The sequence below is a fragment of the Ovis aries genome, chromosome 1, assembly GCF_016772045.2.
Source record: "Ovis aries strain OAR_USU_Benz2616 breed Rambouillet chromosome 1, ARS-UI_Ramb_v3.0, whole genome shotgun sequence".
NCBI classification, from domain to species: domain Eukaryota; kingdom Metazoa; phylum Chordata; class Mammalia; order Artiodactyla; family Bovidae; genus Ovis; species Ovis aries.
In genome coordinates, this window is record NC_056054.1 from 119,867,025 (window position 1) to 119,891,753 (window position 24,729).

Sequence of the window (24,729 nt, forward strand, 5' to 3'; positions counted from 1 at the left end):
TGCTGCAACAAAGATTGATCCCATGTGCCACAACTAAGACCCAGCACAGTCAGATAAGTAAGCATGCCTTTCGTGACAGTGGCAGTGGCCCATCCATCTCTCACACTGCAGCCAAAGGGACCATTGAAATAAACCCATTCGTTTTCGTGGACCCTCTGTTTTACTCTTTTTCTAAAAACCTTCCAATGACTTAGCATGGCCCTGAGCACAGGGTCTGCTCTGGCCTCTGTTTCCTGTGCAGCCTCATCTTCCCCTCAGGCCACATGCCATGAGCCAGGCTTAGGGACTTCTGGTAGTTCAGTGAGGAGCCCCAGCCTTGCATCCTTCGCATGTGGCTCCCTCAGCAGAAGAGTGACTAACTCTGCCCACCCTCCAAGCTTGTCCATGTTGGGGCTTCCTTCTAGAAGACCTCCTGGATACCTCGAGCCAGATTGGGTGCCCGTGTTATGCTTTTCACCCTGTCCTTCTCCAGTCACAACATCCTGAACTCAGTGTCACCTCCATCTGCTCCTCCTTGGGGAGGCCTCCTGTGACCGACCACTCCGGGCACCAACATGCACTCACTTACTGGGTCATTGCCTGTCTCCCCTGGAATGTGAACTCCAGCAAGAGTATGGACTCAGGACTCTCTTCTTCAGCACCGTGTCCCCAGACCTCAGAGCCCACAGTGGGTCAGCAAGTGCTTAACTGCCTGGTTTACTTTCGTATGGCTGATGCAATGAATGACCACAAACTTCGCAGCCAAAACAAAATTAATTTATTATCTTATAGTTCTGGAGGTCAGAAGTTCCAAACAGATCTCACTGAGACTAGAATCAAGGTGTTGGCTGGGCTGCCTTTCTTCTGGAGACTTGCCTTTCCCAGCTTCTAGAGGCTACCTGCATTCCGGCATGTGGCCTTTTCCCCCATCATCAAAGCCAGCAATAGTAGGTCAAGTCTTTCTCATATCCCATCACTCTGACGTTGACTCTTCTGCCCTCCTCTCCTACTTCTAAGAGCACTTTGGATTGCATTGGGCCCACTTAGATAATCCAGGGCAGTGCCCCACTTTAAGGTCAACTGATTAACAACTTTAATTCCACCTGCACGCCTTGCCATGTAACCTAACATCACCACAGGTTCCACGGTTAGGATGTGGACATCTTTGGGGGCTATTCTGCCTTCTGCACTGGCTGATCCATCATACTTTAAAAAAATATTTATTGATTGCACCAGGTCTTAGTCGTGGTATGTGAACTCTTTGTTGCAGCATGTGGGATCTAGTTCCCTGACCAGGGATTGAACTTGGGCCCTCTGCATTGGGAGTGCAGTCTTAGCCACTGGATCAGCAGGGAAGTCCCTGATCCTGATCATGGTTTAAATACTTGCCTAATCACCCCTGTTCCTTAGTAGGCCATAAACTCTGGGTGTGCACAGTATCCATCCTGTGCGTCTCTGTGTATCTCTTCTCCAGTGTGCTATAATTCACTGCATCCTGAGAGCCTCACAACTATCCCTAGAGGAAGTCAAGGCAGGTGCTCTTCCCACTGTACAGATGAGGAAGCTGAGGTTTCACTAGCTCATGTGTCTTGACCAAGGTCACACAAGAAAGGGCAGCTCCAAAACCATACTCAGGACTTAGTGTGTCCTTACTGGCAAGCCTCTGAGAGGTGGTAGGAGAGCATATAAAATAATAGCAATAATCATAATCAGAAGAAGGAGAGAAGGAAGAGAGGACATGACCTAGGTCATGACCTTAAAAGCTGTAAAATTACAGTCAGCTTTATTTTTCTTAATTGCTAGTTAGTACGCACATCAGTTTCTCAGGGATGGTTTGAAAACTCAGGAAAGGAATGTCTGTTAACCGTCCGTCTTGTTAAGTATCTGTTAAGTGTAGACTGCCAATGACCAACTCGTGACTGCCCATTTATGAACTAAGAATGGCAGAAAGCAGCAAGGAGCATGTCTTAGCTGGCTGGGGTTCCCTCTGGGAGACCTGTGCCCCAGAGAGAATGGAAGGGCAAGGGTAGACTAGATGACAACCCGGGACTTCCCTCAGTGTATTCTCCCCATTTCATAGATGGAAACTGAGGCACAAAGAAGTTAGGTAACTTGTTCAGGGCCACAGTATATGCGGAGCCTGGATTTGAACCCAGGCAGTCTGGAAAGAAGCCTGAGCTGTATGCTCCACTGCCCCACATGCAGCACCATAACCTGTGATCCGTACACTCTGCCTCTTGCATACAGGGCTGATTGTGAACCTTGCGGGGACTCAGGATATTGGCTGCCTCCTGCTCTTAGTGGGAGGAGGGTGGCGCAGGCTCCAGACATCAGGCACATGTTGCAGTTTGGTTTGGAGCAAAGGCCAACTGGGCCTCCCAGGTGAACCTGCCTGCCAATTCAGGAGATGTAAGGGATGAGGGTTTGATCCCTAGGTCAGGAAGATCCCCTGGAGGAGGACATGGCAACCCACTCCAGTATTCTTGCCTGGAGAATCTCCACGGATAGAGGAGCCCGGCAGGCTACAGTTCATATGGTTGCAAAGAGTCAGACACAATTGAAACAGCTTAGCATGCACGCACACACAATGGCCAACTGATGGCAATTTGGGTTGGAGGAAAGGCCAATGGATGTTAATAATCTCACTTATCAACAAGGATCCTGAGGCTCAGAAAGATCTACCCCCAATATGTGTCAGAGACAAAAGACTTGATTTACCTCTGAATTAGCTGTTCTTTCTGCTCCTGTCATATCATCCGTGCACATCCCCAACCCCACAAGACTCAAAATGCATTTTTATCCTTATGCTTATACAACAATTGACAGGTTTCAGAGAGAAATTTCACATCCATCATCTCCCAGAGTGCACCGATAAGGTCCTCGACCACCGTGACATTCGGGATGAATGGCTCCCTCCCGTTGCTTTGTTGTCCTTGCTGTCACTTGGGACTGTGCCTGGGCTAACCCTGCCTGTGCCACCACCACCAAGCCCACTGACCCCACCTGGGTGGCTGGCCAGGCCCCGGAGACTGAGCTACCCTGCTTCTAAGCCCACTGAAGCAGTCAGGCTGACGTCCTCTGACTCAGGGTTGCTTAACCCTGTCCAGGCCCCTGGGCTGTAGCACCACGTGCTGGGAGGCAGGGGAAAGCCCTGGAGGTCCCATGGAGTGACACACTCCCCGAGGAATGGCCTGTGGATCCTTTGTGTGAGCTGGGCATCCTACCTGGGTTTTTCCCTGGGATAGAGCTTCAGAGGCTAAGGACTTGCCATTTTCAAACTCTTAAAGCTGACAAGTGGGGAGGTAGAGAATATTTGCACTATTTTTGGTCTTAATGCGAAATAGTTGATCAGCATCCATGTGTACCTGTTTCTCCTCTTCTGCCTTGCTTAGTTGTTGTACTTCTTCGTCACCTGCTCTCCATCCCTCCAGCCCCCACGGCCCCAGTCACTGTTATTCCAGTGCATTGTGAAGTGTCTACAGATGCCCAAGAAGTGCTGAATATCTGACCCAGCTGCACGGATGCAGGACACAAGACTTTCTCTTCCAATGGCACTTCAGGGTTTCTGATCCTCTCTCACCTAAATCTGGCCTCAACCCAGCCTGTCTGAAGTCTGCACCAAAATGTCTGCAAGGCTCCTCCTGGAATAAGAAAAGCAGTCCCATCACTGTTGTGAATGAAAGGCAGCTCAGTGCTAATAAGGAGTTCAGTCTCTGGACCTCTTCTCCAGAGACTCTTCTCTATATTTAGACCTCTTCTCTATATCTTTTGATTTTATTTAGTTCGGTGACTTCAGATACTATCACTATCTACTGACTCTCAAAGTTTTGTTTCCAGCCTGGAAACCTCCTCTGAATTTAAGACTTGGGTGTATATTTAACTCCCACCCTGCATCTCCACATGGATATCTGATAGACATTTCAAACGGTCATGCTGCTGCTGCTGCTAAGTCGCTTCAGTCGTGTCCGACTCTGTGCGAACCCATAGACAGCAGCCCGCCAGGCTCTACCAAGAAAGAACTATTGACCCCCTACCTTTCCCTACCCACATCTTTCTCCAACAAACCCTCCCCAACCCAGGAAAAAATATCCCGTGCATTCTGTTGTCCAAGTCAAACACCTGGGAATCCTCCTTGATTGCCCTTTTTCTCTTCCCACACCCAGTGCATCAATAATTCTCAGCTGTCTCACCTTCACCCCTTTTACCACCTGCTGCTACAGTCCTGGTCCGTTCCACCATCACTGCTCAGCTGCACCACGGCCAGAACCTTCCTTCTGGCCCCCCTGCTTCCACGGTCATCCGTTCTCTACAGACAGCCTTTTGATATGTACTTCAGGTCACATCTCTCCTCAAAACCCTCCAAATGGTGTTCCATTCACTCGGAGTGAAATATTGCTACAAACTGCTTGCTATGATCCTCAAGGCCTCATGCAGTGGGGCCCAGACTGCCTCTCATCCCTTATGTCTCCTCATATTTTGGATGCGACAGGTCCCTGCCACACTTGTCTTCTCTGTCCCTCACCCTTTGTTCCTCTCGGTGCTTTCTGCTCAGAACAGTTTTCTTTCCACCTTTTTCCCAGCTGGAAGTTCAGATGGCTCCTCCTCAGAGATGGCTGCTCACAGCCCCATAGGTGAAGCACCCTATTTCCTCTTCTTCATGGCCCTGAAGTTCTCTTACTTGTTTCTCTGCTCTGTGTTTGCTGTTTGTGCCCCTCGCTGGCGCAGCCGCTCCCTAAGAGCAGGAACTCTGTCTTGTTCACTGCTTGAGCGCGGGCTCAGGACAGAGGTGTTTGCTGAGACACTGACTGAGACAATTCTTGAAGAAGAAGGGCTAGAGTTAGCAAAGCATGTCTGTGCGGAAGGAGATCTTTGGAATCCAGATAACGCAGCACTTACTAGCTTGAAGAATAAGTTAACAATTCTGGGTCACTTTCTGTTCTAGAAGAGGTGCTGTGAGAATGAGAGAATAATGTATCTAGTGCTATAAGAACAGTGCCTCCCACGTAGCCGCTGCTCTAAGTAAGGTGGGTGCGTCAAACTGGCCGGCCTGGTTCCTAGTCCATCGTACCTTCCATCATTCCCGAGTGGTAACGGTTAAGCTCGGTGGTGAACTGAAGAGTTCAGGTAAGGTAAGCACACAAAAAGACGAAGGAATCACTGTGACATTCCCCAAGAGACTGTCTGTTGATCCTTTTACAATGAAGATCTAAAAATTAAATAAATAAATAAAATGAAGATCTAAGTTGGAAGAGGGTGAGTGATCCACTGCAGTTCTAAAAGAGCAAAGAAGCGAGCATACCTTATGTTTTGAGGCTCTGGCTTGTCTGTCCTGTTTCTGGTGAGCAAGACAACCTTCCTGTTAGCTAAGAGCAGGGGTTCCTCAGGCCCCAGGCAGACCCCCCTCACTGATTCTCCCCCAAGCTGTAGATGAGGCCTCCCCTGGTGCCTTGTGACCCTGAACCGTGGACCATAGACTGGTAGAAACTTAGACCTGGGCCGAGGAGGAGGGTGGGGAAATGGGCACAGCCAGGGCAGAGTCTGACTTGGGCCTGTACACAAAGCTTCCACTATGCGAATGGTTGGCAGCATCCAGGTTGTATTTATTCATCGCAGCAACAGTGAGGGGGAAGTTCCATGCTGTCCAGACACACGGGCTCCTCAGTTCTCTGAAGAAAGTCCCATAGAAACAGAAAGTAAACTCCGGAGGTGATTTTCTTCTGGCCTCGGCAAAGTTGAGGGAACCACAGGACTGGTTTCCAAGCTTGTTGGCAGAGCCGGGCTGGAACAGTGGCAGCAAGGGCTTGGTCAGCAGGCTCTGGGCCCAGCAAGGTGGGTTGGGGGCTGCAGTCTGTAAGCATGAGTGTCAACTAAAGCAGGTCACATGTGGGAATGGGTTGAGAAAATAGATTTAAGACATGGAGATTGGTCCCAAGAAGAAAGGATCCACAGAGGTCAAAACATGACCAAGACCTGGAGGTGGGTGCAGGTGGAGTTGACGGCGTCAGTGACTCTGGGAGCAGGGGCCCAGACCCTGACACCACAAGCTGGGTTGGATGGGAGGTGGGGAAGAAGGCCCCCTTTGAGGACGACTTTCTGTGTTCCTGACTCTGTGTTCAATCCTTAATGGATAACTTTGGAACAGAGAAAGAACGCTGCTTAGGGGGTGGGGGGGTGGGATCCCAGGAAAGTTTGGGACAAGGCAGAGATGCGAAAGTCATGCTCAGATCTAAGAACAATCAAGGTAGGAGCATGACCTTCCCAAACCAGCCTCAGGGCTGAGCGAGATAAGAGAGAGAGAGAGAGGGAAAAAATGTTGCTCACCTGCCTGGGGCCAAGGTGGTGTGATGTTGACTCGCTGGAAGAGGTCAGTAGTGGTACCTGCCAGAAGTGCAAGGCCGAAATCCAGGCAAAGCCTCAAACAGGCTAAACCACAGTGCCTGACCATCCCCAAAGCCACACTGGCTCCTTTGTACCAGTGTAACCCAGTGGCTTATAATAGATTTACTATTTATATATCACTTTACAGTTTTCAAAGCACCTTCACAAATTAGGCTATTTAACTGATGTTCATTATTGGATCAAGTGTTTCTCAGATTATTTTGCCTGGCCTCTCCGGTGTGACTCTGGCTAAGTTACTTGCCCTCTCCTAACTTCTGCCCAACTGAGAGAAGGCAACAATCAATCACTCTTCCATAACACAGAATGAGAGGTGCTGGTAGTGAATGGATTTGCCAGGCTTCAACAAGCTCTGGAGTCCATAGACATTCTAAAGAAAACCCATTCACTGGGCTCCAGGAAAGCAAATTCAGACGTATCACAATCTTTCCTTCAACCTAGCTTTTAAGTCCTAAGTCCTTCCAGAAGGCTTGTAGTTCTCTCACCCCTTGCCAAGCCTGGTTTCAAGAAGGGAAGTTAGGGCGGAGTTTCTGATTCCCCTTCAGCTCTATTTTTATCTGGAACGTTTCTTCCTGCACCACCGGTGATTGGCGCCTTCGGGGCTGAGGTAAAGTGCGCTGTCAGCAGGTCGCGAGCAATAAATAGCAGCGGACAGAGAGACTGAGACAGACGGACCGGCCCAGCATGTTTGCCAGGAGCAGCTCAATTAATAAATTGCCCTGTCCCTGGAGCCTCTCCGTTGTTCCAGGAGGACATGTTCACCTCTGACCAGGCCTTGCATGGCCAGTGTGGGCACATGTCAGGGCGGGCACTGAGGCTCCCCACCCCCTTCTCCAGCGCTGTGGGGAATTCTGGCATCTTGAAGAGAGGCGAATCCTCTAACATCTTTTTTTGAAATCAGTATTTGATATTTAGGCTGAAATGGGGATAAACTTGACTTATAGCAGGGACCTGCCTTTTCCTCTAGAACAGCCTGTTCACAGATCAGAAGCTCTGTGTCCCAGCAGTTCTTTCCTATCTCTAAGCAAAGCCCTCTTCTCAAAGTTTTGCCCACACTTACTCAACTTCACCTGAGGTCAGTGTGGGGCAGGTGGTTGCCCCTCCTGCTCCAGTGGGACAATGTCATGGTATTACCAGTGATATTTCCTTCAGAGGTAGCACTCAAATATGAAAGCTCAGAGACAATTTCAGCGCAAAAAGGAGGGTGTAGGACATGTATGTGAGTATGTGTGTGTGCGTATGCGCATGGATGTGTGTGTGGAGGGATGCAAGTTTACAGCTGCAGCGTGCTTGTAGGCCATGAGCTCCATGGAAAGACCAAGATGTCTTTGTTGGGCAACTGCTACCCAGATTCTCTCAGTTTCAAGCTAGACATGAGCAGGTGGAGTGGAGAGGTTTGCAGCCTGTGTGCAAAATGCTATCATCATGGTCACCAAAAATCAAAGCTGAATGTCACTAAGACTGGACATTTTTAAAAAATTATGAAAGTCAGGGGCTTTTGTAGGCCACATGTAATAAGGCAGAAGTGAAGTGTCTGTTTCCAGGGCTTGCTGACTCCTCGAATGAGTCTTGGTGGCAAATGGCACGCGAGAGTGAGCAGTGACTGTGGTTCACTGAGGTCATCATCAAGGGTTCTTAGAAGTAGCAGTAACAACGCTTCTGAAGCTCTTATGTCCTAGGCCTTGTCCCCACACTTCAGATACATAGTAAGTCATTTGATCTGCAGAACCACCATGTGAACAACGTGCTACTGTTATCCCTACCGAGGTACAGATAGAGAAAGTCATTTGCCCAAGGTCACTGAGCTAAGGAGATGGAGCAACTCAGTGGTCAAATCCAGATAGTCTGGTTCTCATCTGCCATGCTATTTGACTCTCGTGTTGTTTATTAGCTCAACAAATATTTTCTGAGCATTTCTATGACCAAAGCACTCAAATCAAGTAAGAGAAATAAGATGCAAAAATACTTGTCAAAAGTTCAATCCAGGACTTCCCTGGTGGCCCATTGGTTAAGAATCCGCCTGCCAATGCAGGGGACATGGGTTTGGTCCTTGGTACAGGAAGATCCCACATGCCTCAAGGCAACTCAGCCCTTGTCCCACAACTACTGTGTCTGCACACCCTAGAGCGCATGCTTCACAACAAGAGAAGCCACCACAATGAGGAGCCCCTGCTCTCCACAATTAAGAGTAGCCTCCACTCTCTGCAACTAGAGAAATCCTGCATGGAGCAACGAAGATCCCCCACAGCCACAAATTAAAAAAAATTTTTTTTAAGTTCAATCCTGGGCAGTTGCTCATCCCATTAGATCCAGTCATGCACTGGACTCGCTCCAGCGCATTTTGCCAGCCTCCAGTTTTCGAAGCGCCCTTTGGCTAAGGGGAGACTGTCTCTGATAGAGCCCTCTGCAGGCCAGGTCTTTGTAGAATGAGGAACCCAGCCTTGTCCTGCCTCCTAGATCCCTGGGCCCTCCGCGACCCACCCCCCAGGGCAACTTTAATTCTTTCCAGCTAGAGCCACACCCCGGGGCCGAGGACATTGTAAATATGCATACAAAATGCAGTTGATGAATGAGGTTTTTAAATCTCTGATGCAGAAGCCAATTGCAAAATGCTGGGAGAAGGCCTCACTGTCACAGAGCAGGCCCCTCGCGTGGCCCCTTGTGCTGACGCTCAGAGTGCCAGGTGTGTATTTGCTCGTTAATTTTGGCTTCCCCTTGGTTTGCCAGGCACAGAGGCCGGCACAGACCAACGCCATCGTGGACGACTCCGCACCCCCCTCGGTGGCCCAGTTGGCTGGGCGGTTCAGGGAGCAGGCTGCCGTTGCAAAGGAGGTGAGTCAGGCGGCATCAGCGCCCCTCTCCTGGGAGGGGGCTGGAGGAAGGGGAAGTCTGGGTCAGGCCCAGAGCAGAGGGAGGGAGGAGGTTTAGTGATTACCAAATTAGGAAGCAAGTCAGAGAGGGGTCTCTCTGAATGTGAGGAATGTTGCCCTGCCGCTGGGCCTGGGCAGGGTCTTTCCTCACCAGAGTGAGGCTTATACTTTGGCCAGGAGGGAGCAGACATGGGGCTGAGCGTTGAAAGGCCTGCTGTCCGAGATGGGGCTCTGGAACCCGGGGCTGGTCCAGCTCCATCGCCCACTGATGGAGATTTAGATCTTGCACAGCTGTGCCAGGCCTGGGCTGGCGCAGAATAAAGAAGTCCCCACACCAGGCTCCTCCTCTGAGCCTAGGAATTCAGAGCAAGGGTAGATTCCAGCAGAGAACTGGGAAGCAAGGACTGACAGGGAAGTGCATTCAGATAGGAAGCAGGGATCAGAAAGGGAAGGGATCTGGTTAGCAGAGGATTCTAGAATCCTGATGGAGAGGACAGTGTCAAAGGGGGCTTTGTAGTGTTGAAATCTGGGCCAAATTTTCTCTAGTCCTACAGTCTGAGAAGCTCCCAAGTGGAATGTAGGAAGCGCACCCCAGTGTCAGGGGAGGTTTATCAATGGCCCCTTAGGGAGAATGCTTTTTTAGATGCATTGTTTTGTGGTTTTATTTTCTATCTGAAAAACCCATCTGTAATTTCAAGACACGGTAGGCATGTTATAAATGGTGAAGGAAAGAGTACTGATCTAAGGCTCTGGCAGTACTCAGAAGCTGGATGCGAGTGTTATTTTGAAATGTTGCTTCAGGCTGATGAATCTCAAGTGAGAGAGGATGCCAGCAGGAGATCACTGGGAGAAGCTAAAAGTCAGAATGGGTAGACAGTTCACTGGAGTGACTTGATAGTTAACTGGCAAAGATGGGCAACCCTCCCTCCATTCTCTTCTCCACCAGACATTCCTGAACATTCCTAAAGCCAGTTTCCACTCCTTTCTCTTCCTCCCTGTTGCCTGATTAGCTCTCTCTCTTTTTCTGTGTGTCTGTCTGTCGCCCTTCCCTCTAGACACCAGCCAGTAAACCAACCAGAAGGAAACCGCCCTGCTCCCTCTCTCTGTTCCCCCCCAAGGTAGAGCTGGGCCAGAATGGTGAGGAGGTAAGTGCTGCTGCCCCTGGGGCTCCAAAGATGCTGGTTATGATTTGCTTTCTCCTTCTTATGGAAAGAAGCACTCAGTTCACATTTTTAGACTTTAAAGGCGTGCAGGGAATTTCTCCTTTTCAGATTTAGGAATGAACTTTTTTTCTTGATGTTTCCTGTTCCTTTACTGTGAAAATGAAGCCATTCCCTCTTATTGAGCTTCCCTTATGATTTTTCAAGGACAGTAGCACCATTTTTCAAGCCTGAGCATTTCAGCCAAGAGAATGGGCCATAGAGTATTACCACATCACATCAGATTTAGGACTCATGAAAGTCATGTTTGATTCCCAGGTCTGACTTATATGATCTTCCATGTGCCCAAGGGGTCTGGAAAGAGGGTCTGCACTCACATGAGGTAGAACTGCTATGAGATAATTGAGTGTTTCTGTGGTATGTTGTACAGGATGGCTATTATTCTGGTTCACTGGAAGAAAACTGGAGCCCCCAGGAGGCCTCATTGCCCTCAGCTATAAATAGCCAATGTTACCAACATAATACAGGCTCTGGTATCATAGATCATAGCCAGCAATGGATTCCCAGCCTGCATGTTCACCTACCCTTATTTATCTAATTGTAACTGTAAGAGTAACTTGTCCACACCCTCCCAGGAGCCCATGATCCTTCACTGTGGTTGCGGTCCCCACCAGAAACAGATTTGCATGTTCTATCCTCCAGCCCGGGAGGCCAATCCCCAAATAGAGCAAGCCAGCCAAAGATAGTCCAGTCCCCATATCCACTAGCCACATGGACTTGGGTGAGCCTCTCCTTGTCTGCATTTTCTCACCTATAAAGTGAAACATCTGGAGTAGATCAATGATGTTCACACCTATTTGTCAAGCCAAGGCATATAAGCAGAAGCCCATCAGATAACTCGGAAAGAGCTGCTCCCTGTCAAGTGGAATGGAGAAAGGGGTGGTGTCTAGAGCCCCATGTGCTCTGGGAATACTACCCCCCCCCACACACACACACAATGAACAGAGATCTTCTGGGATGAGAATCTCCAAGAGGCACAGTTGAAAAACACTGAGTTTTTGAGGGGTCTCCTCATGTGCCCACATTATGATTCTGTGACTTTGTGGGTTCCTCAGCCAACATTCGGAGAAGGCAATGGCACTCCACTCCAGTACGCTTGCCTGGAAAATCCCATGGACGGAGGAGCCTGGTGGGCTGCAGTCCATGGGGTCGCTAAGAGTCAGACACGACTGGGCGACTTCACTTTCAATTTTCACTTTCCACTTTCATGCATTGGAGAAGGAAATGGCAACCCACTCCAGTGTTCTTGCCTGGAGAATCCCAGGCACGGGGGAGCCTGCTCGGTGGGCTGCCGTCTCTGGGGTCGCACAGAGTTGGACACGACTGAAGCGACTTAGCAGCAGCAGCAGCAGCCAACATTCTGACCAAATACATATCAACAGCTTCTCTTTGCTGAGGGCCATCTTCCCCTGTGACCGCCCTCTGGGCTTGGGCCTGTTAGGCAACAGGCCAAGGCTGTGGCCACTAGGCGCCTCCTGTGAGGCTGCCCCCTGACTGGACTTGGCCTTCAAGGAGTCACTGCACTGCACTGAGCCTGCTTCCTATTTTGTAAAATGGGACAAGAGCACTAACCAGTCATGGGGGCTGGAGGGGGATGTTTATTCCCTGGATAAAAGTGGAGTGAGCCAGGTTAGTTCAGTGGCTCTGGGAGAAATAAGTTTGCATGTTTCATTCCATGGGCCACCACCAGCAGTTATGGTCTATTCAGCCAAGGGCTGAATGAATGGGAGGTTGGATCTTAGAAGGAAAGTCCTGGGGTGACAGGCTGCTTGCATATGTGAAGTGTATTGCTTCTAGATATCAAAGATTCTTTGTCACCTTGAAATTCACACAAAAATAAAACAAACAGCCAGCTTTGTTTGGCTGGGTTAGATGGAGGCTGTTGTCCATCATCCTTCCATACTCCCATGGTACAGCCTGCAGAAGCTCTAATGCTGGGAGCCTTGGGGGCCTGCAGGGAAGGCCCCAGTCAGGCTGCCTCCTGGTCTCCAGTGCACAGTGCTGAAGGGGTCTTACTGTCTCTTCTTCATTCCTCCCCACTCCCTGTGCCTATAGGAGCCTGAAATGGTGAGGCCAGCCCCTGCCCCCAGGGTGTATTGGAGTTACCCTTCTCTGGAGGACCCACCCAATACTGGGTTTTAATGTAGCCACAGCCTCACCTGCCCAGAGAAGGACTGAAGAACCTGGTTGTTATTCTAGTCATTATTAGAATGTCATATATGGACATAGGTATACATAGAGAGATGTCAGGTTGACTTGATCCCTCCAACTGTGTGAGAGGCAGCTACTTGTCTGGAGCTGCTAGTTAAACAGTAAAGGAAATGCTGCCACTTGCTGCCATTCCTAGGAACTGCACTGGTGGCTTTTCTGGATTCTTCCTGTTTAGTGAAGTGAAGTCACTCAGTCGTGTCCGACTCTTTGTGACCCCATGGACTGTAGCATACTACGCTCCTCCGTCCATGGGATTTTCCAGGCAAGAGTACTGGAGTGGGTTGCCATTTCCTTCTCCAGAAGATCTTCCTGACCCAGGGATCGAACCCAGGTCTCCCGCACTGTAGGCAGACGCTTTACTGTCTGAGCCACCAGGGAAGTCCTGTTTAGTAGATCAATTCAAATCAATAAGGATTTTGTAGAGCATGAGCTGGGTTCCCAGCACTGTCCTATGAGGAAGGGGCTGTGTTTATTGAATTTTCACACTCTTCAGAAGATAACGATCAGTTATGGAAGAGAGGAGTTATTACATGAAGTGAGTTTTGTCAGCACAATTGTTGCTGCAGTTTCTAGAACGGCATCTTCAAAAACACTAGCTCACGTGAATTTTCACTGTAAAGCCCAGAAATTAAGAACAACCAAATCTATTCTCACAGTGGCCACAAGGCTCCTTGAAAGTCTGGCCACTCTGGAAATACGCCTGATGATGCAAACTCATGGAGCCAGAGGCACGTGACAGCTGGAGGAGGCCTTAGAATCGCCTATTCCAACCCACTTGCCTGCTTCGGCCTTGGCTGGGAAGGCTGAGGCCAGGGCATCCATCTAGCTCCTGTCAAAGCCAGTTGGGGACTTTTTGGGCAGGCCGGTGGTTAAGACTTCCAGCTCCCAGTGCAGGGGTCATGGGTTCAATCCCTGGTTAGGGGACTAAGGTCCTGCATGCAGTGCAGCCCCCCTCCCAGAAAAAAACCAGCATCAGAAAGGGCTGGGAGGGGGCCTCCTGAGTCCCAGCAAGTGACTGATCCACCCCAGCACCGTCCCCCCAGTGCTGGCCTTAAAAAGGTCACAGAGTTCTGTTGAGTGAGTCTCTCTCTTTCCATCACTAAAATCATCTCTCTCAATAAATATCTCAGGTTTATAAGAAATCGGTATTATTCCTCTTATAAGTCAAGTAAATTAGAATACGGGCGCAAGAAGCAATATCCCAAAATGTAGGAAACTCCTGTTGTTTTTTTTCTGCTCTGGTCTCTGTCCAACAATATGGAAGTCATCAATTTCTTTTTCTTCATCACCATCGTCATCATCATCACTGTCATCATTCCTACACGTTGAAGATCAATATGCCTGTGGAACTAGAATCAAGCTGTAAGGACTTTACACAAAACAAGGAGTCAATCTTTTTAGATAATGTAAAACCCAATAGCAGACAAGAAACCTGGCATATATTCATCACAAAAATATCTCTAACAGCATATATATGTACATATATTCTTATATATATATATACATATATATATATGTATGTGTGTGTATGTGTATGTATGTCTCAGACATCGAATGCTTTTAGAGGGCAGGCATGCACTCCAATGGTAAAGAATCTCCCTGCAATGCAAGAGACCCAGGTTCAATCCCTGGGATGGGAAGATCCCCTGGAGAAGGGAACGGCAACCCACTCCAGTATTCTGGCCTGGAGAATCCCTTGGACAGAGAAGCCTGGTGGGCTACATACAGTACATAGGGTCACAAAAAGTTGGACATGACTGAGCAACTAACACTTTCACTTTCACAAAATCATGTTCATTTTTTTATATAACCAACACAATGTCTGGAATGTGGGGGGTACTCAATAAACGTCTGCTTAATCAAAATGAAAATTCCGTGTTTTGGAAAATGATAGTTTATAAACACTATTGGTGAGGTTTCCCAAAATATTATTAGCTCAAGGAAACAATTTCAATAATACCTCTGTCGGGTTTCACTCCAGCTCTCTGGTTTCTTGTGATATTTGTGACAAACAGAATGGATAGTCACTTGCCCTTTCTGTTTGAAATCCCCTCCAGTTGTTTTCCCACATTGTTAAGGTCATGGGCTGAAGATCTTATCCCCCTCAGACAGAGTCTGCTCCCTCATAATGACCGTGAAGGCATCCTTCCTGGGACAGGAGGCCTCCTGTGTTTCGGTTTTCCTGCTTGCTCCAGTGTGTAGATTCAGGCAGTCTTGTTAGTGGCAAGAAGAGGGAGAGGGGAGGGGGCACCAGCTGTGCCTAGTACCCGAGGAGGTAAGTGAGTTCCTGCAGCTAAGCGGTGAAGTGATGAAACCTACTTTTTGTTCTCATTCCAATTGTGGCTTCTGGGCTCCAACCAGAACCCCACTTCCCTTCACCTTACTCATTTGGTTGTTTTGGTCCATTTGCTTTTATAGAAGTCACTGCCCAGTGCAAACCACCCTCCTAAAGTCAAAGTGAAGAGCTCACCTCTGATTGAGAAACTTCAGGTAAGTCCAGAATGATTACCTATCACTACCCCTCATCCAATATCTGCATGTCTTTGGGATTCCTAAGGGGAGTTCCATATGTCACCTGGATGAAGTGAAGTGAAGTGAAGTGAAGTAGCTCAGTTGTGTCCGACTCTTTGCGACCCTGTGGACTGTAGCCTACCAGGCTCCTCCGTCCATGGGATTTTCCAGGCAAGAATGCTGGAGCTGGTTGCCATTTCCTTCTCCAGGGGATCTTCCCAATCCAGGGATTGAACCCGAGTCTCCCACATTGCAGGCAGACGCTTTAACCTCTGAGCACCGGGGACGCCCTAGTGGATAGTTGGTCACCTGGATAGTTGACCTTTGATAACAAAGTAGTGATTAAAGTGCCCTGAAGGATGGGAAGCTCTACTTAAAGGCAAAACACTAAAATGAGGACCCTATAAAATGTGAAGTCAAGTCGTTAACACCTAGCAGAGAATGGGAAGAGAAGAGAATGGGATATCTTATGGGGAAAGGACATTATAGTGCAAGAAACACTCCAGGAATAGCCAAGTCCTCTCCAAGGCGTGAATGCAGTCACAGACCACTTCAACCTTATACAGGGCTGAAATTCAGTTGCTAGACATCACACCACTATGGCCAAGTTCATTGTTTGGAAAGCATTCTGCCCTTCCTCATTGCCAGTTACCTTGCATGCCCTCCCCACTGTGCCCCCTGGCTTTCCTAGGAGAGTGAATGAGGCATATAACTGCACTTATCTCACAATCTTGTGGAGACAGGATTTTCACAGGTTAGTGTTGGTCACTCAATCGTGTCTGATTCTTTACATGTCCATGGACTTTAGCCCACCAGGCTCCTCTGTCCATGGGAATTCCCAAGCAAGAATACTGGAGTGGGTAGCTATTTCCTTCTACAGGGAATCTTTCCCACCCAAGGATCAAACTTGGGTCTCCTGCATTACGGGCAGATTCTTTACCATCTGAGCCAGTAGGGGAGCCCAGATTTTCACATATGATACAATAAAAGACATATGGGAGAGTAAATACCCGAGGTCTAAATTGTGGGTAACTATCCTCCTACTGCTTTAGACCATGACTTTTTTTTTATAGTTGGTATGATTTTTCTTTTTAAAATGTATTATTATTATTTGGCTGCACTGGGTCTTCATTGCAGCATGGGGTTGCTCTGGTTGCAGCTCGTAGACATAATTGCCCCAAGGCATGTGGGATCTTAGTTCCCTGACTAGGGATTGAACCCACGTTCCCTGCTTTGGAAGGCAGATTCTTAACCACTGGACAACCAAAGAAGTCCCTAGACCGGGACTTTTTAACCTCAGCATGATTTGGGCTGGATAATTTGATGTTTAGCAGCAGTCCTTATTCACTAGATGCCAGCAGCACTCAATAAACTGACAAAGAAAAAATGTCCCCAGATATTGCCAAATGTCTCATGGGAACAAAATCATCCCCCTGTCCCCAACCTTAGGTGAGATACACTGCTCTAGAATTATGGAGCAAGAAGAAAGTCAAGTGGTCAGGAATAACTGACGAATGCTTTATGAAACACCTATTCCCCGAGTTGGTCCTTAAGAAGGGTGGCTGGAAAGGAGGGAGGGAAGTTCTCTGGTGTGGGAACAGTGTGAACTGAAATGCAGAGGAGGAGCAAGCATCATGTGTCTGGGTCAGGCCTGTAGAAGATGCTCAAGCTTTTACTGCAGTCTCAGCAAGGCTCTCCTGCACTGGATTCTCCTGTCTGGGTCCAACTGATGAAACTGATTCTTCAACCTTGTTGTGGAGCCATTCTTAGGGCTGTGTCAGGACAAGTAGTCACAGCCTCTGTAGTTCCCAGCTACGGGAGAGCCCAGAGATTTGGCCCCCAGCCTGATCTGCGGTTAAGGAAAGCACCTCTGGTTTGGGGTCATGAGCCTACTGGGTGAAGGGTCAGAAGGACTCTTTCTGAAGTTTAACGCATCATGAAAAGCCCTGATTCCATCTCAGTTGCAGGGAAGGGGTGGGCTGCCCATCACTGTAGAAGGATGCAGGGCTCCCATGTACCTCACAGGGATCTCTCACAAGGGACCCCTGAACTCAGACATGCCCCCCCCCCACTTGATGTCAAGGGTGTAATGCAGGGCATCTACCTCTGCCTCCCTGAAGCCCACCACAGACCTCAGTCAACTGCTAGAAATTATCACGAAGACTGTGTACCTTGAAATTTTGGTCTTATTCCCCTTTTCTGGTCATTAACAAGTGTCTCAGGGAAATATGGAAACCTGAGAATGAGGTTTTGATCTCCAATGGTTTAATCTTATGAAGAATGTCAGTAACAGTATATAATTTGGCCAAATCCCTTAGGAACCACTTTGTTGGAACTATGTAGGAAAAGAACTAAGAAATGCATCATCAGCTCAATTTTTCTTCTAAATATTCTATTGGATGAGATGGAAACTATGATGTTTCTTCATTGGAGAAGTTAATAATTCAAAGTTCAAGGGACTTGCCTGGTGATCCAGTGGCTAAGACTCTGCACTCCCAATGCAGGGGATACCTGGTCAGAGAACTAGATCTGGCAAGCTACAACTAACGATTCTGCATGCTGCAACTGAAAACCAGTGAAGCCAAATAAATAAAAATAAAATGTTTTTTTAAAAGAAGTTTTCCACTGGCTAGAAGACCCACTTTATTTGTGAACAGTATTTTTTAATATATGTTTATTTATTTATGTTTGGCTGTGCTGGGTCTTCAGGGTGGCTCCTCTTGCTGTGGAGCACAGGCTCTAGGGCTTGAGGGCTTCACTAGCTCTGCTCAGTAATTGCAATTGCCCAGCTCTAGAGCACATGCTCAATGGTTGTGGTGCACGGACTTAGTTACTCCCAGGCATGTGGGATCTTCCTGGATCAGGGGTCGTCTCTGTGTCTCCTGCACTGGCAGGTGGATTCTTCACCACTGAGCCCCCAGGGAAGCCTGTGAGCAGTCTGACAGAGAGAATTTCCCAGCTGGACATTGAAAGGGGAAGCAGACCTCGTTTAATGCCCAGTTAACCTCCCCACTGCCAGGAAGCCCTCCAAGCCATCCCAGTACATCAACTCCCTCAGCCTGTGTGGTCCAAACCTGTCCCTTGGTGCCTGCCATATGCTGCTTTTAGACATGGCATGGGCTCACAGTGTTGCTATTTAACTTTCATATTTTTAATTTTACTATGACACAATCTTGTCTATATTATAAATTCTTCCTAAAATCACAATAGGAGTACTAATGTCATCTTAAACATGCATAATGTTCTAGACTTTGCAAGTCCTAAAGTACCATCTAGGAGCTCTTCGGGATGACAGAGCCTTGGCTAACAGGAGGGTAACACTGAGGAAAGTCTGGAGGGAGAGGGTGTGGGTCAGATAATGATAGGAGAGAGTAATGGGACCAGAGCATAAAAGACTCTGAAGGTCAGGCTCAGTCGATTGAGCAAATAAAGAATCCAAGATACTGAAAGGCTACTGGACTCCCTGTAGGTATCAAGTAGCTATCAAGTGAAAGAGTAGATATCTGGAGTCAGATGTGTCTGCGTGGAGAGCATCGTCTGCCCTCAAGCCTGGTCCCTTCCCAGCAGACCTTGCTGCTGGCTTTCCTGCTCTGGCCGATGCAACTGGGCAAAGATTTGGAAACGTAGAGGGTAGAGCTGGAGGAGCCGGTTCCCCTAGATGATCCTAGAGGACTCAGGGCACTCACATTCAATCCCTCCTGCATCTTCTCTGCATCTTCTCCCGCCACCAACCTCATGACTCCCCCTTAGGCCCTGGTTGCCTTTGGGTAACCCCTCCTCTTTGCTTGCCCTCAGGGTTCATCTTAGCCTGCTTTCAACTGCACTGTGATGGCCAGGTTGGGGCACCCTTGCAGCTGCACTGCCAGCTCCCCCGGAGGCCTGCTCTGTTCATCATTCTGGTTGTCTACTGAGGAAGACCCTGTACTTAACTTGGAGGCTGAGGGACAAAGAGACCGGGCTTGAATCCCAGGGCAGATTCCTTAAACACTTTGCTAATTTGTGCCTTGGGAACAAAACTGAATGTGTAGGGTAGAGGGGGAAACTGCACATGCCCAGCAAAGAGGAGGCATCCTGTGAGTGGTAACTGCTACTGACTCTGACGAGAAGGATGGTGAAGCTGCTGACTTAGTGTGAGATCCTGGTGCCTGCAAGTCCTGGCAGTTGCTATCTTGGCCTCTTTGTCTATAAATTGGGACCACTCCATGCATTTTTCTTAGATCAAATCAGTACTTCCTGGGCATTCTGGAATGCAAGCTGGAGTAAGCCAGGTAGCAGAAGGTAGATAAAGTAAGCAGGTCTTCCAGGAGCAGGACGTGCTGTGACAATGGATGATTGGTTAGGAAGTAAGAAAAGCCTCACGGTCCCTAGTCTCAGTCAGTTCTAAGGCCAGGAAGTCAACATGCTAGCTTAGGAACGTTCATCTTCTCTCTACCCTTACCTGAAATTCCTCATCTTTCCCAACAGGCCAATTTAGTCTTTGATCCAGCAGCCCTGCTTCCTGGGGCCTCTCCCAAGAGTCCTGGATTCAAGGCCATGGTGTCACCATTTCACAGCCCACCTTCTACCCCCAGCAGCCCTGGAGTGCGATCCCGGCCCAGCGAACCAGAGGAGGTGCCTGTCAGCTTTGACCAGCCTCCTGAAGGCAGTCATCTGCCCTGTTACAATAAGGTACTGTCTGGGTCCTAAGTATTGTGATATCTTTGTTTATAATGTCTGTGGACATGTGGGTACTGGGCAATCCTGAATTATCTCTACCCTGTGTTGTCCTGGAGAAAGGAGGACACACCTTAGCTGTGGTCAGAGCTGCTTTTTAACAAAGGATATGTCTCCTCTTTCTGGCAAGTGATCCCTGAACTAAGATCACCCTCTACCTAGCCTGTCTCTCTCATCCCCTCTCCCTGCAACTTGCTCCCCTCACCTGAAAGGCAGGCATGGGGAGGGAGCGAGTTCTCCATCCTTTGTGGAGAGAGAGGGAGGAAGTCACAACTGACCCCAGCTGAGACTTATGTCAAAAGCAGTGACTCAGCAAAAAAGGAGGACAGGGTCACTAGGTTGTCCTGCCCTGACTTGATTTGAATACTCCTAAGTGACCCAGAATAGGCTCAAATCATTTTTGCTGCATCTTGCCCTAGTTAAGGAGCTTTCCAGGTGGTGCTAATCGTAAAGAACGTGCTTGCCAATACAGGAGACGTAAGAGATGCGGAATCGATCCCTGGGTCAGGAAGATCCCCTGGAAGGGAACATGGCAACCCACTCTAGTATTCTTGCCTGGAGACTCCATAGGCAGAGGAGCCTGGAGGGCTACAGTCTATAGTGTCACAAGAGTCGGACACGACTGAAGTGACTTAGCCTGCATGCACACCCCAGTTAAAAAACATCCAAACTGTTTCCTTTGCAAAAAAGATGTGTAACAAGGCTTGTTTCTGTGGATGCTACCTGGTACTCTGTGTGTAATTTCATCAGATCCCTGCCCTACTGGAAGGAGGGAAGAATCAGGAATCAGAGGTGCATACAATCCAATACACTCTGACAATACATGCAGCAAATTTGGGCCAGAGCCAGGGAGAGGCTAAGAGTTAAAGGGCTCCAATGCCAGGAAATGGTATTAATAAATGTATGTGACTTTAGAATTATGGATGGAGAGAGCAGGATCTTCTGGACCCTTCCAGAGAATCCATCTAAGAAAAAGAGATCAAATATGCAGAAACAGGTAGAGCCCAAGGAAACAAAGAGGTGATGGGGTGGGCTTGAGCCTGCTGGCTGGGGACAGAATAGGGATCCTTCAGCCCAGATCAATGGAGAGACCCCTGGGGACAGAGAGGAACCCCAGGGAGAGCCCTCATACTGGGGACTTTAGTCTTGTGACAGCAGTAAGGGAGCAGATGGGATTATTTCTGAACCCTGCAGACCATGAGGACTGAGGCCTTGATGGCGTGCAGGCTAGCCTCACTGTGGTCTCAGCGAAGTTTCTGGGAAGCTCTTTTAAAACCAAGCATTCATTCTAAACCACTGAGACAAAACTGGGATTGACAAACACAAAAATGTAACATGGCATGTGATAGCTTAGTTTCCCAACCAGGGATCAAACCTTTGTCCCTGCATTGACAGGGGGGATTCTTAACTGTTGGATTATCAGAGAAGTCCCTACTTTGCACATTAAATTTTAAAGGACACATCATGTGAGTAAAGTAGGGCATCTGATATAAACATGCCCATTGAACTTCTGACGAAGTCCAGTGGACGAAGGTGAGGCCTTGTTCTGAGTCTCACACACCTTCCACTCATCTTTGTCAAAGTAGCGTCCTCAAAATGTTAAAACATGACTCTAATATGAAATAGAGATTTTGTTCAACTTGTTAATTTATGAGGAAATCTATAAGATGGTAAAGCTCAACCAAAGAACTGGTTATTTATAGGCAATTAAATAGAACGAATGTGCGAATAAAATTGCTAAGTTAGACACCAAACTGATTGATGTTTTACAGAACCAATAAAATCTTAGGGTTATCTTTTCTTATTGGATAGAAAGCATTTTTATCTTCATCCACACAGAAAAAATTCTGCAGGTTACCATATAATACCATAACCCCATAGGGCTCTGCCTGTAATAAATAGCAAACAGTGCTACATCCTCGTGGAAAATCAAATGATCCTCAGGTGGGGCTTGTGAAACTGGCATTGAAAGAACATGCATCCTCACCTTGGCCGTTTTCACAGATGGACATTCCTTAACACTTTCTTCCAGGTGCGGACAAGGGGCTCCATAAAAAGGCGCCCTCCCTCCCGGAGATTCCGAAGGTCCCAGTCAGACTGTGGGGAACTGGGGGAGTTCGGGGCCGTGGAGCCTTCCCAGGAGAATGGTGCCAAGGAAGAGAGCGGGGACGAGGTGTTCCCGGCCAAGAGCAAAGCCCCAGGATCCCCTCCTCTGAGGAGGACGCCCAGCAGGACAGAGAAGCTGGAGGAGAAGAGCAGGGCTGTGGGGGAAGCCCAGGAGCCGGAGAAGATTGTGGGGGGCTCTGAGGATGGGGCTGGCCAGCATCCAGCCCGAGCCTCCAGCTCAGAGGCGGAGGATGGGTGTGGGAGCCCCAAAGAGGAGAGACCGACTGGAGAGCAGGCGGAAGAGCCTACAGAGGTGAAGGAGAGGGTGGCCAGTGAAGAGGAGGAGCCCGGACAAAGCAGCCAAGAGGCAAAGGGGCTGGAGGAGGGAGCCGCGGAGGAGGAGCCCCCTCAACCCCCTCCTGGAGAAGGCGCGGGCGGCCACAGCCCAGAGCAGGGGACCAGCGAGGAAAAGCAAGATGAAGGGGCCAGCCTCAAGCCAGGCTGCAGCCCCGACTCTGGCCACGCCCAGCCGGACACCAGCAGCGAGGTCGCCAGGACAGAGGTGGGCAGCCCGGCTTGTCCCTCCCACCCCACTCCCAACCCCCGGGACAGGGCAGGGCCAGCGCACCCTTTTTCCCATGCCCTACCCCTTCTATCTGTCACCAGTCAGCCAGGTGTGCAGTAGCACAGGTGCTGGATTGAGACAGGCTGTCACCGATGGGGAGCAACCAGAAAGGGAAGTGTGTCTTACACGCTGCCTCTCACTGCCTCGCAGTCCTGGCATCTTTCTAGGTATGACTGAGACCCACACATCAAGGCCTGCTGATGTAGTGTCTGGGCCTGGGCTCACTGCTGTGGTGGATTCCAAGAGCAAAGGAAGTACTCCTTCCGTAGAAAACTCACAGTCTAGCACCTGAGACCAGCAATTCCTTAGGGTGCAGTAAAGAAGGCGGGGCTTCTCCTAGGGAAGCCTGGGGCTCAAGTGGGGGGGAAACAGTTTGTATGTGGAGAGTGCCAGTGGAGCTTCAGGGTGAGGATAGCTTTTGATTTGGGCCTTTAAAGGAGGTTTTGTGACTACAATAAAAAAAATAGAATAAAAATTTTTAGTATTACCTATACTCCAATTAAAAATAGAATGAAATAGTTTTTAAAAAAGCACACAAAATGGATAGAGGAGGCTTTATGTTCCATCTGTGTGACCTCCCTGGTAGCTCAGATGGTAAAGCGACTGCCTCTAATGCAGGAGACCCGGGTTTGATCCCTGGGTTGGGAAGATCCCCTGGAGAAGGAAATGGCAACCCACTCCAGTACTCTTGCCTGGAAAATCCCACGACTGAGCGGCTTTACTACACTTTATGTTCCACCTATTTATGCACGGGGGTTAGATACCTACTGCACATGGGTAGGGGGAGTGCCTCAGTCCCTTCCTTCCTGCTGGGCATTTATTCACCTGGCTCCTTCCACCACTCCCAGAAAGCCTACCTTGACCTCACTTCCCTATGCCTCAGGAGCAAGACCAGCCTTCCACAAGAAAAGTTCTGTGTCCGATCCCCTACCAGCACCTCTGACAATCTCATCAACAAAGTCACCCTCCAGTGTTTCCGCCTTCCCTTTGTTTTAGTTTATTCATTCACTCAAGCCACCCTCAGCCTCTGAATGCATTAGCCTCTATCTGGCTTCCTGCTTCCATTTTTTCTGCCTACATAGTCCATTCTCTGTACAGCAACCAAAGAGGTGTGCTTGTGTGTTTACTCTCAATTTTAGTAATTTCTAAAATTACTCAAGTCCTTAGGGCTGCCATAACAAATTACCAGAAATCGGCAGCTTAAAAACAATGCAAATGTGTTGTCCCACAGTTCTGGAGGCCAGAACTCCAAACGCAGAGTATTGGTAGGGTTGCTTCCTTATGGGGGCTTGGAGGATGAGTGTGCTCCATGTCTTTCTCCTAACTCCTGCTGACTGCTGGCACCCCTGAGGAGCCTGTCTTGCCTCTTCCAGCTTCTGATGGTTGTCAGCAGTCCTTGGCCTTCCCAGGTCTGTAGACTTATCACCCCAGCCTCTGACTCTGTCTTCACATGGCCTGTCTCTGTGTGCCTCAAAACTCCCTCTCCTCTCTCTTATAAGGACCCCAGTCATTGGATGTGGGCCCACCCTAAGTCTAGAATGACCTCATCTTGAGATCCTTAAGCACGTCTACAAAGATCCCCTTTCCAAATAAGGCCACGTGCACATGTACTGGGCTTAGGGTTGGACATACCTTTGGAGGAAGACAACTCGCTCACCTCTGCTCCCCCTTGCTCCATGGCTTCACAGATTCCAAACCCTCTGTGAGGCCCTTCTCTGCATGGGGGCCCCTGCCAAGCTTTCCCTAACTCTCACCCTCTCTGTACCCCAACCCTGCCAGTGTGTTTGGTTTTGTTTTTTCAGCGGTTAACATCTAGATCCTTGAAGCAACCAGGTGAAGTAATTTATAAGCACAAAATTGGTTGAACAGACTCAGCCTGTAGCTCTCAAATGCCGTCTGAGAGCTGTCGTTTAGGACTGTGCCCAGATTACATAGGCCTGGCGTGTGTACACCCTTCCAGCCCCCCTTCTTTGTGGTTGTGTTTTTATACTCCAAATTGTTAGTGTTCAGGTCCTTCCTAATGTAACTTTTGAATGTTCTTTCTTCAATAGTAATACTTTAAAATTTTTGGATTTTTTAATTTTCAAGACGCTATTTT

General features: G+C 48.7%; 1 protein-coding gene across 7 annotated transcripts in view; it reads left to right on the forward strand.

Moving 5' to 3' along the window:
• RCSD1 (RCSD domain containing 1) overlaps window positions 1-24,729 on the forward strand; it is a 71,495-nt gene that overhangs the window by 41,850 nt on the left and 4,916 nt on the right. For 4 of the 7 annotated variants that reach the window (XM_060403562.1, XM_042257399.1, XM_004002733.5 and 1 more), the window contains 5 exons: window positions 9,103-9,207; window positions 10,301-10,390; window positions 15,095-15,166; window positions 19,652-19,855; window positions 21,933-22,568. In XM_060403562.1, the coding sequence (XP_060259545.1) occupies window positions 9,103-9,207; window positions 10,301-10,390; window positions 15,095-15,166; window positions 19,652-19,855; window positions 21,933-22,568 (1,107 nt within the window). The remainder of the gene's footprint in view (window positions 1-9,102; window positions 9,208-10,300; window positions 10,391-15,094; window positions 15,167-19,651; window positions 19,856-21,932; window positions 22,569-24,729) is intronic. The other 3 variants (XM_060403563.1, XM_042257409.1, XM_042257418.1) reach the window with 2 other exon arrangements.